Source organism: Rissa tridactyla, chromosome 11 (genome assembly GCF_028500815.1).
Source record: "Rissa tridactyla isolate bRisTri1 chromosome 11, bRisTri1.patW.cur.20221130, whole genome shotgun sequence".
Taxonomy (NCBI): domain Eukaryota; kingdom Metazoa; phylum Chordata; class Aves; order Charadriiformes; family Laridae; genus Rissa; species Rissa tridactyla.
The window spans coordinates 13,146,458-13,158,556 of NC_071476.1; the positions used below are offsets into that span (position 1 = coordinate 13,146,458).

The 12,099-nt window shown below is 40.5% G+C and overlaps 1 protein-coding gene across 1 annotated transcript in view; it reads left to right on the forward strand.

The window, feature by feature from the left end:
• The first annotated feature begins 7,705 nt into the window (after nt 1-7,705).
• The window catches only part of TTC1 (tetratricopeptide repeat domain 1), a 30,252-nt gene continuing 25,858 nt past the window's right edge, over nt 7,706-12,099 (forward strand). Inside the window, exons 1-2 of the mRNA XM_054216998.1 lie at nt 7,706-7,775; nt 8,354-8,686. Coding sequence (XP_054072973.1) covers nt 8,363-8,686 — 324 coding nt within the window. The 5' untranslated portion in view covers nt 7,706-7,775; nt 8,354-8,362. The remainder of the gene's footprint in view (nt 7,776-8,353; nt 8,687-12,099) is intronic.

Consider the following 12,099-nt stretch of genomic DNA (forward strand, 5'->3'; position numbering starts at 1 on the left):
ATGGACAGATGCATCTGCATTCCTCTGTTCTCTTGGTTGTAAAAGCATAAAATTAGGTTCGATTTATACTCAATTGTAATCTATGGTTTGGCTTTTTCCTAGAACATCCATAATTTTTGGAATATCACACTCAAATTTGAGTATACAGTTCTAGTAAAACTAATCTGAAACATTTTTTTCTGCTTTTTAGTCATTCACAACGATACACTTATTGCTGATTTTAATCAAGCACTGGCTTAATGTTAAAGTTGCATTTTTTATTTATCCCTGTAACCAGTGAACTCCATAAAGATTACAAACATGTGGCATTCATTTCACTTTTCAATTAGCATCATTGAGTGTGCAAATCCGAAACCAGTGTAAGAAGCAGCGTGGCCCAAATGAAAGCCACTGGTAGGGTACAATCCCACCAGATGCATCAGTGACTTCACTATGGCAAATCCTGCTTTAGATACTCTAATGATGTGAATTGGCATAGTTTTGAGCTCAGATAAGACAAATTCATTTACACGGACTGAACAATGAGCATCCTGCCTCTACAAAACATGTAAACAGTGATAAAGGCAAAGAATAGTCTTAATTAACAGGTAGGACCTTTATTTTATACCCTGTGACCTTGAGTCAAACTGATGAAAACAATGGAAGACTTTAAAAAATACTGGCATAGGGTCGTTCAGATAAGTGGAAGATGACAGGGAAAGGAAATCTGCTGTTGTTACTTGAAATTACTTATGTCAAAATATATTAGCTTGCTCTCTTTCTAGAAATTCCCATAATCTGTATAGGACTCCAGCCAAGACACAGAGAAAAAGAGAATGGATGTTCAAAATTAATAAGAATCCTTCACAATTTCTTTAATAAGTCAACCTAAAAAGCGGATGTAGTAAAACTTTAATTTATAGCTGTGATTAAAAAGACTTTAATTGCCTATTTCACAATTTCCTTTAAAATGTTCTTTGGGAAGCACAATAATTTGATTCCACTGGCACTTGTGTGCAAATGTTTAATTCTAGCAAAGAACCTGAACTTTATATGACCTCTCAAAAATGGTAATTATTTTTTCTTTGCTTATTTGTTGAGCTTTCGTTTCTTTACTGTGAAGATCAAAAAAGCCATCCCAAAAAAAGTAAATTTAGCATATGCTCTGGAGCCTGAGGTAATTATGGAACAGTTCACCCTTCTTCTAGTTAGCTTAGAGTCCAGTCCTGAACGGCTGTAAGGCAGGGGAGCTTGAGCCCTGATTTCATTAAGAACTGGATCAGTTTTACAAGGCAAGGAATGGGGACCTGGCTTAGAAAATCCAACATCGCCATCTATTGGATTTCTATTCCGGGTGAGATTCACAAATACTATAATTCAGCCAAGAGTTCTCTGGATTTTGCACACTGCAAATTCAGCTTCTTTAACAGTTAATCAGGAAGGCTTTTTCTTAAGGCAGCAGGAAAACTTAGCCATCCTGTCTTCAATTTCAATGAAGTCTCTTCCAGAAGTGATGATTTACCAAAGCTCAGTTTGTTTTGTCAAAACATTTCTTTTTTACAGTGAAATCCATGAAGTAAAGCTGATAGACAAGCTTACAGAAAAAGAAGTCAACTAAATAAATTCTGCAGATGCCTTTAAAAATTCCTCCCTTAAACTTTAAATACATAAAGTGGCAATTTGGTTTCCATAGAAATTCATGTGGCTTGAAGTTTTATTCTGTTTTACTTTTAAAAAGAGAGAATGCTGTTCAGGCAACTTGGGACTAGAACCTATTAAAAAAAGAAAGCTGTGAAAGCACCACTTCCTTTGACTGAAAGCTTCCAGATATAACATGCACTCTTTTAGTAGAAACTCTTTCATTCAGTCTTGATTTCCAAAATAATTCACCTCTTGTGCAAAACACATGAGTTTACTGTAATAATAATAAAAAATAAAAGAGAAGCTATTTTCCAGAATGCTGTGTTTTAGCAACAGAAATTGTACTTAGCTGCAGTACACACCAGTTAGCCTATCTGCACCCTAACTGTGAATGCAGTAATTCATGAGCCTTTGCAGTGCTGGTATTGTACCAGTATTGCACCCAATGTGGCTTGAAGCACCTTAACATCCACATTTACAAACGCTTGTTGTATGCCTGTTCATTTACTTTATCCATGCCTTAAACAACACAAGACTGATTTTTTTCCCAAGGAATGCATACTTTTAAAATACATGAGGAGTTAGCAGCAGAAGATACTTTACATGCTTGAGTATAAATTAGCCATTTTTACGCAACAACGGCAGCTCCTGCTTTCATGATCAGGTCAAAAAAGAGACTCCAGCCTAAGGATCCTAGTGCAACACTTAACTGAGAGGACCTGCATTCAGGTGTGCAACAGAGCAAGCCTGAAACAGGCTACAGAGAAAAGATCCTTTTAAAATGCAGAATTCATAACCCAAATTTTCTCTAGTCCTGCAAAGTCCTGTGCTCCTCCTGCAAAGCTTAGAGGTTCTGTGAAAAACAAGAAGCATACATATACATTGCTCAGTTTGTGGGCCTCATGTTGGCTCTACCTTGTGAATCTTCTGCTGTAAATATCAGTATTTAAGAATGTCTAAAGACTGCAAAATTCCAATGCATGTCCTCAGAGTCTCTGGCTGTTTTATCCAGGGGTTTCGCTCTGTCTACTGGCAAAATTTAAACCTCCCTTCAGGTTCAGGTTTGAAATACCTTAACATCTTTAATATTGTATGAAGCCAGAATTGTATGTGAGACTAAACAAGTTTATGATCATCTCAAAGTTACATGGGAAAATCCACATATTCCTTAGATAAACATGAAATGTTCATCAGGGGAGGTCAGAACTGGAATAACTCCCAGTTCGTGGAAACATTCAGAAAAACAATGCCACTTTCTGCAAATAAATAATAGAAAATTGTTATCCACAAAGACAAATTAAATATGTGGGTATAACAAGTCTGTGGGAAAGACTGCAAGCTTTAACAAGCAAAAAGCTGCTTTTATTTATCACAAGACCCAGAATGTTTTAAAGAGTATTTTTTTAAAAAGCAGGTACATCTTTTTTTCTTATGCTCAGCTTTCTTGTTTTTTCATATAAATCAAGCAGATGAGCAAACTCATTAAATTCATCAGTAAAGTGTCACCCACTATGTCCCTGAAATCACTGTAATTATGCACACATACTAGATGCCTAATTGTGTGCAGAATCATCTTGAAAATGCGGCCACAAATGCTGGAGCTACAAACTCCCAGTGCAAGATTTAGTTGCTAGGTATTGTTCTCAGGAGTTTGTTCAGCCTGTAACATGTAAATTATTGTATGTCTATTGTTACATTTTATGAACATTTTACACTTGGAAATATGAGAAATTCTCGTTGTCTTCAGTCTTGTTAGAAGATGTTTTAGTGAACTCAAGGATATTAGGCTATGAATTTCCGTAGCTTTATTAAAAACAGCAGAGTCATTTCATCAACTGCCAATTAGGCATTGCTGCAAAATAGGGAGTAACTATTATGAATTTTTTAAATATGTGTTTTTAACAATCTGAATAAAATGCTCTACTCCTCCCAGTTGCCCTCTTGTCTTCTACAATAGTATTAAGTTATAAAACGTAGGCAAAATCTAATTTTATCTTGAAAGCAGTAAGAAAAAAGTACTTGTATACAATCTAGTAGAAAAATTTTCATGACAGAAAACTTTCACGACAGAAATAAAAGAATATAAATCTTCTTTCACATTGGTCCTTTCTATATTTCTTTCAGCACTCAAGCTAGAGTCAATGTAACATTCTTCACTTCCTGTAGCTTTTCTTTTGGCACACTGCATTGTCTTTGACCATCATCACACTGAGGGTTTGAGAAGAAACAGGAAAAAATTTGGAAAGGTAAAGAAGTTCTTGCTGGGGAAAGTTTTGAGATATACACTCTTTCTCCAACTTTACCTCTTTAACTTATGCCTAGCTCAATAAAAGTGTTGTAGTATTAAAGTGTTCCAGTTGAGGTGCTCGGTGATTCTGGATACTGCTGTGTGCTTTCCCGGAGAGGTAAAACATTCAAAACAGGGAGTAAATCTCAACAATACAAGCTAAGCTTCCATCACTGAACTCTATCCAAACATGTCTACTTATTCAGGATTATATGTTTACGATTTTTTCAACAGGTGTTCACTTAAACAAACATCAATGCTCTGAAAAATCCCATAGCATCAAGATTAAACAAATGATACAGAGATTTCATTTTTTGCATATATACAATCTTCAGCTATTCATACACTTCCACTTACAGCAATGAATTAGAGGTTCTAAAAGACTGATTAAGCAGTAGCCTGTTCTGTGTTTGAACAAGATTGAGTCATAAAAAACTGCAACTGCCCTATGACCTCTTGGGTGTTTCTTAGTAAAATGTCTATGTTTGAAAATACTGTAAGCCTACTTTTCCTTGTATTTTCCAAACATAAAGTAACCTATGAAGACAACACTCCTGTGAGGAAAGTTACAGCGTAAAGAAGAGAAAGTGAGACATACAGACTTTAAGTCAGCTCTTGAAGGACAGAAGTCATATGCATTGACTACATTGATATCTAATAAGGGGTTAGAAATTAATTCATTTGCTTGCTGGAGGATTGGTCCCCTGACGGTAGGCAGAGAGTGGTGGGTGTCTAGTCCCTGAATACCAGTGAAGCCTTTGGGATTTTAATTCATAGAAGCACCGAGGAGCAGTTCCACAGGAAAGAGATTCAGAGGCTTCCACTGAGCTGCAGCTTGCTCGAGGCTAACCTCAGGGGGAAACAACAACCCTAAATGGCAGCCATGAGGCTCAAAGGTCACTCTGCTAAAAAGGGCTCCTGGGACATCCCCATCTTTAATAAAGTAGGACCATCAGAAAGCTTTCCCTTCTTGCTAGATTGAGGGTGAAGATTCATAAAGGAATAATCACCCCTAAGTGAGAGCAGGGAACTGGGGTTCCGGGGAGTTGCATCTTTTTCCCCTATGTTGCATTGGGAGAAATAAAATGCTGAATATATGCCAAAGTTCAGGAAGCCCCAAAGTGTCTCCAGATGAGTGGAGATGCAAGCAGAAAATTTATATAGGAAAATTTGCTAATTTTTTCTCACACTTCTTCCTGTGAAGTCAATAAGATGGTGTATTTCCTTAAAGTTAAGGAACCCTATTTAAAAATGAGATCATAAGGAAACATTGACAGCCATTTTGGAATAGAAACCCCATGGGATAGGAGCCAAAGGCATCAGATAGATATTGGATGGTGCGCAACAGGGCTGGCCAGGGACTGGAACTGGGAACCACAGCATTCCTGAAAAGCAAACGTTCCTAGTCCTGGCTCCTACTAAGTTTGGAGCTGTGTGGAAGCTAGAAACCCCTTACTCACATGGAGGCAGGGTAGTATTTTGCCACTGATCAGCAGCAGCTCAAAACCTCTAAGCAAGTCCAATTCCTGTAGATTTTTTTGCTGGCAAATAAACTCCCTTTTGGAGAAGTTAAAATAAAGGCTAGCACACCACCCTGGATGGGTTGCTAACCCCTGATGTCCCGTATTATTCTTACCAGTTCAATTCCTTTTGGGGATGAAACACAGTAACTTACTCAAGCCCCTGTTGCACAGCCAGAGGAGATTTAAATAGCATTTCAGCAGATTCAGAACTGCATGGGCTGATTTTGTACTACAGCTGTAATTTCCTTCTCCCTTTTCAAATGACGTATTTAACAGGACAGTGCAAAGGTTCAGAAATATTATCTGTAAGTCAGAATAAATTGCACAGTGCTAGCAGAACCGCAGAAAGGCACGTTTTTGTGGGCTAAACCATTGCAGCTGGGAATGTTGCAGAATGCTGAATCTACTTTTTTATCCATAGAGAGAGGGAGAAAAATCAGCCATAGAGCTCCTGTTTGCTTTCACTGTAACTAGCCGTGCTCTTGCCAATTTACTGCAAAGCCTTCCAATCTCTCATTAATACCCACATCCATCACTGGCACCAACAGACTCAGTCATCAGAAATGTTAATTTAGAAGCAGACATCAAACAAATTAAGATCAAAAATGAATCTGGCATCTGAGTCTTCAATTTCTACCCCAACTTTGAAATGCGAAACATCCCACAGGCCCTTCAGGCTTGACTCAAAGCCTGGTGATGTCGGTTAGAAGTTCAGAAATTAAGACACATCCCAAAATATTTCTAAAGACACACCTCCTCCTTGGCACCCTCATATAGGATAGATACATATCAGTCCACTAATGGCGTTCTGCCAGATTTAATACTTTCTTGGTATTTTAACAGTGGTGGCTGGTAACTCCAAAACAGCTGATACGGCTTTAACGGTCAGCCTTTCCCCACAGTACGGAGGAAAGCGAGTCACCCTCTCAATAAAAGATTGATTGCCTTCTGCTTTTAAGAACCTGTGTTCTCTGAGGATAATCTTTGACCATGTACTACTGATCAGAGCAGATTCTACCTAACCCAAATCTGAAACAGCCTATATAGTGCAGGGGCTTTTTGGTTGTTGTTGGGTTTTTCTTCTTAAATTAGAGCATTTAAGAACTTACTTAGAGGAACATTTTGAACTTTATCTTTCATCAGTACTTGCTTACTGAAAAACTCTTTAGAGCAAGGAAAACCTCATAATATGCCTTAACCGCCTCATGGATTGGCATAGTGATTTTCAATAAAAAAGCATTGCTTCACACACCTTTGAGTTCAAAACTTGTGGAAATTTTGTTTCAAAATTTGGGGATTAACATTTGCAGGATACACAAGGAATGCATGCAAGACAAGATGAAAGGAGTTTTATTCCAGTGCTCAATTATGTAAAACACAGTTTTCACATGTCACTGGAATAGAAAAAGCAAAACTGAAGTCTGTACTGGAAACAACCAACTCACGGTGCCTTAGAAGTGATACAGGTGTATCACATGCATGCTAAATAGTCACTCGCTAGATAAAGGAACCACTAGGCTAAAGTCATACTGGTAACAGAACCTGAACCAACATCACCAACCTGCTGCTGTAGATATGATCTCTCTTTTTGTCCATTTATCAAGATTTTCCTCTCACTTTATTGTTTTTTTTCCAGATGATCACGTTTGCAGCCTGAAAGCCAGGTGGTGCTTGCCCAAGACCTCCTCTCTCCCACTATCCACCCATATCATCCCTAGCTGTGCCCTGTGCTTCCTTTACCACACCCCGCCTCCATCCCCTAACCGCTTCCTGGCGAGCCTGAGCCTTGCCCTTACCGCAAACGGGGGAACTGGAGCCGGGCTCTCCCATCTCAGGGACTTCCCATAGTTTTGGCTGCTCCTGATCCCTCAAGGAGCCTCTGGGGTGGCAGCCCCCAGCCTCCCCGCATCCTCAGAGCTACCCTGCACCCAGCCTAACAGGCGCGGTTTCAAGGCGCAACTTCTAACCTTGCAGTGAGCCCAAACAACTACAAGAGACGCCCTTCCAGGTCCGCAAAAGGGCTGTGCAAGCGGCCGGTGTTAAAAAAAACCCCTCAACATCAGTGCCCCACGCACAGGCGAGTGGGACCTCGGGGAAAGAGAGGACAAGGGTGAGGCAAGGCACCGCTCCTCACCTCACATCTCCTCCCGCCCTTCACCTCAGGAGAACCCGCCCCGGCGGCGCGAGGCACCCCGATCCCCTCACGCGCTACACGCCCCCTCAAGACTGCAAGTCCCAGCAGCCTGCGCGCGGCCTCCTCCCATTGGCCGGCGCCGGCAGGAAGTGCTCGGCGGGGTGAAGGTTGAGGGGCGGGGGGCTCGCGGCGGCCGGAAGGGAAGGCGTAGGTCTGTGCCCGGGGACGGGGCGGGCGGCCCGGGGTGGGCCTGGCCCGGGGGGAGGCGGCGGTGTCATGGGGGGCGCCGGCCGCAGCCTGGCCCCTTATATCTGGGGGTGGGGTAGGACTGAGGTGACACGGCCGGGAACGGCTGCCTGGGGCCTGGCTCTGGGGCGCCGTGTCGGGGCTGAAGGGGAGCGCGGTGCAAGCGGGGCCTCGGGTGGCGGCGGCGGGGGGCTCGCAGCGGGCCGGGGTGAGCGAGGGGGTGCTGAGGCCTGTGGGTAGGCACGTGTGTGGGAGACTTCAGTCCTACTGCGAAGGGAAAGCCGCAGTATAGTGCTGTGCCGATCCTGGGAATCTGAGCCTGTGAATTAACTTATTTATGGGAACAGCTTACTGGGCCCATGTCACTGCATAGTGCATAGAAGCATGTATAAGTTGCTCCCTCCCCTGAGCGATAATAGTTTCCCTGTGGTGATGTCAATAGTACTTTTAAGAACTTTAGAGATTCACTTGCTGATGAGGCATTTATATTATGCTTATTGAGGGTTATTTCTTTCTCATTTCTAAAAACGTAACCCCTCCAAGGAGTCCGACATGGAAGAGTTTAAAGATGCAAGTCCACCTGAAGAACTACTTGATCACTTAAAGCTTTCTGATCAGAAGTCTTCAGAGACTGGCCCCAAAGATGTACAGAATCCCCAAAACATTGAAAGTGGATATACAGCATCTTCAGCCAAAGATCCCATAACAGCAGATGAGTGTTTCCATGACTGTCATGACTCCTTTGAGGCAAAAGAACCTCTGCTGGACGATGAAGGGAATTTACAGAATGATGAGAATAGCTCAAGGAAGCAGACAGAACTAGATGAAGAATACTTACTAGAACTAGAAAAAGATATGCCAGAGGAAGAAAAACAGGTAATCCAAAGTACCAATGTTGAATATAAAAAGACAATATTGTCAGTGTCACGTTTCTAATGGTCTATGACCAGCATGAAAATGGACTCTTATGTGTCTAGTTTTACTGTTCTTAGTTTCTTCTTTTAGGAAACAAATATTTTTATTAGCTTTCCTTACTGTTCTTAATCATCGCATTCCGTTGCAGATTTTTGACTACTTTCACCAGTGTTTAAGGTTACTGTGACTCGGAGAGATTATAAGAACAAAAATCTCCCTGTTTCATGTTATTTAGTTGTGTGCATTCATTGTTTTGATCTGGTTAGCTGCAAGGTGCTTTTCCAAAACTCAGAGCAGGTTTCAGGATAGTCATGTAGGCATGAATTGGATCTTATTTTAATAAAGAAAAGGACTTACTGAGAGGCTAGCTGCACGGTTTGGATCATAGGTAGCATATTGAATAACTGATTATAATAAGGGAAGGAGACGGTGGAGTAAGGAATGGAAGCTGACAAGAGGAGGTAGGCAGCATCTTAGGAAAGCATTACTTCACAGGGGAAGATAGTGTGTTGTATAGCTTTATAGTTTTTATTCTGGAAACTCCCAAATCACCAGGAGCAGTAGAAGAAATTACTACTGTAATGGACAAGTACTAATAAAATGACGTGCTTGATGAAAAAGAAGAAATGAAGGGTCATATGAGATTAGTTTTTTTTAAAAGTGCTTAAATATTATGAATGTTTCAGTGAATTTGTAGGGGTTTATTACTCTTTTGTACAGGCAGGCTCATCTCTTCTGATTCAACTGACTTAGTAAAGTTGGACCATGCTTTCTTAACTGTTGGCTAGCCCTGTCTGTGTTGTATAAGTAAATAAATGCTGGCTATGCATTGCCCCAAAAAGTTGGAAAGAGGGAGAGGCTTGGCAGTAACTTGACTATAGTGTGGCCTTACTGCCAGCTACTGTAAATAGAGAATGTGGAGCAGAAGTATGCAGAGCTAAGATGCCAGAGGCAACCAAACATCTGTATTGTTTGTTACAAACTAGTATAGAGAAATTTAGTCAAGTTGTGGCTCAAATAGTTCCCTTGCTGGTAGGGTGTGACTTCTGACCAAAATACATCAGTGAAGAGAAAAAGGTAGTTTTTCATCTGTAGTATAGATTGTCTTGTTAATGTAGCAGTTCCTTGAGGTGGAAAAGCAATATGGGATTAGTGGGGAAGGGGAACATGGAATATTATTTCCTTGAGGTAGGAATGAGACTAGATGTAACACTTGTCTGCTGCTTCACCTTGTGGAAGTCAGTTTGTATCTCTGTGTCTCAATTTTGACATCTATAAAATGGGCTTAATGATGCTTGCCAGTTGTAATACTTTGAGCTCTAATTTGAATAACGGGAGTGGGGAAGAATCTCAAGAAGTTATTTGGTGCATCCTTTGCCCCAAAAGGGCCTCTGGAGAGGTCATCTATTCCAACCCTCTGCTCAAAGGTAGATAAAATAGGTCAGCCGGCCCAGAGCCATGCAAACATCTCAGAGTCTGGAGGTTGCACTGCCTCTCTGGGCCCCTGTTCTAGTGTTTAACTATCCTCATGGTGGAAACTTTTTTTCCTCTTATTTAATTAGAATTTTCTTTGTTGCAGCTTGTGACTACTGTCCTTTCTTTTTCTGCATGCCTCCATCTGCATATCTCCATTTTCTCTAGGAATTAAGTCTCCCCTGAGCCACCTTTTCCTAAGGCTTAACAAACTCAGTTCTCCTAGGCTGTCTGCTTAGGTCGCGGTCTCTGACCATGCTGGGGGTCCTCTGCCGGACTGCCCCTGGGGAGTCAATGGCTGTTTTGGTATTTCTTGTATGGAGTGTACACCAAAACTGGGCACTCTCCACTCTCTCTCAGGTGCTGAAGAGAGAGCAGTGATCACTTTCCTTGACTCACTGCTCACTCTCCTTTACTTTTTCACTACACAGAAAAACCATTATCACTTTGCCCTTGCGCCTTTTCCAGTTAGACTAATCAGTCCCTTTTTTCTACTTGTGTTTATTTCTTGTACAACAAGGACGCTGTCATCACAAGTCACAATGAGGTTTCTGCAGCTGCCTATAACTTGAAGGCAGCTTGAGAGTTTCATAGGCAAAATGCTAAAAGCTGGGGGGAAATTATGTCATAGAATTAAACTAGAAAGAGCAGCAGGCCTGGAAATTGGGTGTCTTAGTTTTCGTGCTGGTGTTGTTTCTGTTGTATTGTTAGGTAATATTTAATTTTGCACATCAGTTTTTTTTCCTTCTGTAAAAGGAGCGAAAGTATAGTGAATGTTGAATGCTTGCATTCACCTTTGTGGAACTCCATTGAAAGGTGCTATGGCAGTACAAAATAGTAACTGTTTAAAGCTGGAAAGATTTCCTTAGAGAAAGTTTTGAGACAGCTGCAGTTCTTATCTTTCTGTAGGTTTATTTCCAGTGGCATTGAGAATTGTGCCTTTCAGCTTGGTTTAGGATTATACCTAATGAAATGTAGGGATTCCATCTCTTAGCATCACCATAACTATTAGATTGGCAATATTTATAGTGTGAACTTTATGTTCCATAGAAAGCTTTTTGAGTGGATGATATAAGCAGTCTTTAAAATACAGCTGTTTTTCCTCTAACAAACTACTGTTGGTATCTCTTATAACCAAAGTCTGAGAAATCCAGAAACTAGAGATTAATTAGTTTACAGCAGTTGTTATAACTATTGAAGTAGTCCATTTGCATGATGTTACGCTGCATCACCTTACATTCTCTATGTTGTAAAACCACGGCGATGGATCATTCCTGAATCGCCACTCCAGCTTTCCTTATAGTACTTGAAATTGATGGCTATGAATTTTATTTTATTTTTAAAATTGAAACACTCTCTGTGTATTGAATATGAAAAGAATCTTTTCATTATATTATATATATATTATATTTTAATATATATGTATATATATTCATATATATATGAAAAGATATATTTTTTCCATATTAAATTATACAGCTTTTAAGAAAAAATACTGCAGCTACGGTCTGAAAACAGCTTTTGTACATCCATTTATTCAGAGTTTTTCAAGCATTTTAAACCTCCTTCCAATTACTCAAAAGGTCGTTTTTGAGAAGAAGGGCAATGTGATTTTTTTTTTTTTTTTTTTTTTTTTTGCAGTTGGAGAAAATGAGGCAGAAATATTCAGAACTTGTTTATTTGACTGTTTAGGTTGTGACCAGACACTCAGCAGCAGCACTGTGTTTGCTACTTAGGCAGCCCTTCATCAGTTATTCTCAGCCCCCTGCTGCCTCCTTCATTGTGCTAGCACACCTCTCTGTGTGAATGTGCAGTGAACCAGCTACGGGGAATGATTCAGATGAAAAACAATGCTGTATTTTTAGATCAAGGGCAATGCTGGTAAAAGTAGACATCAAATG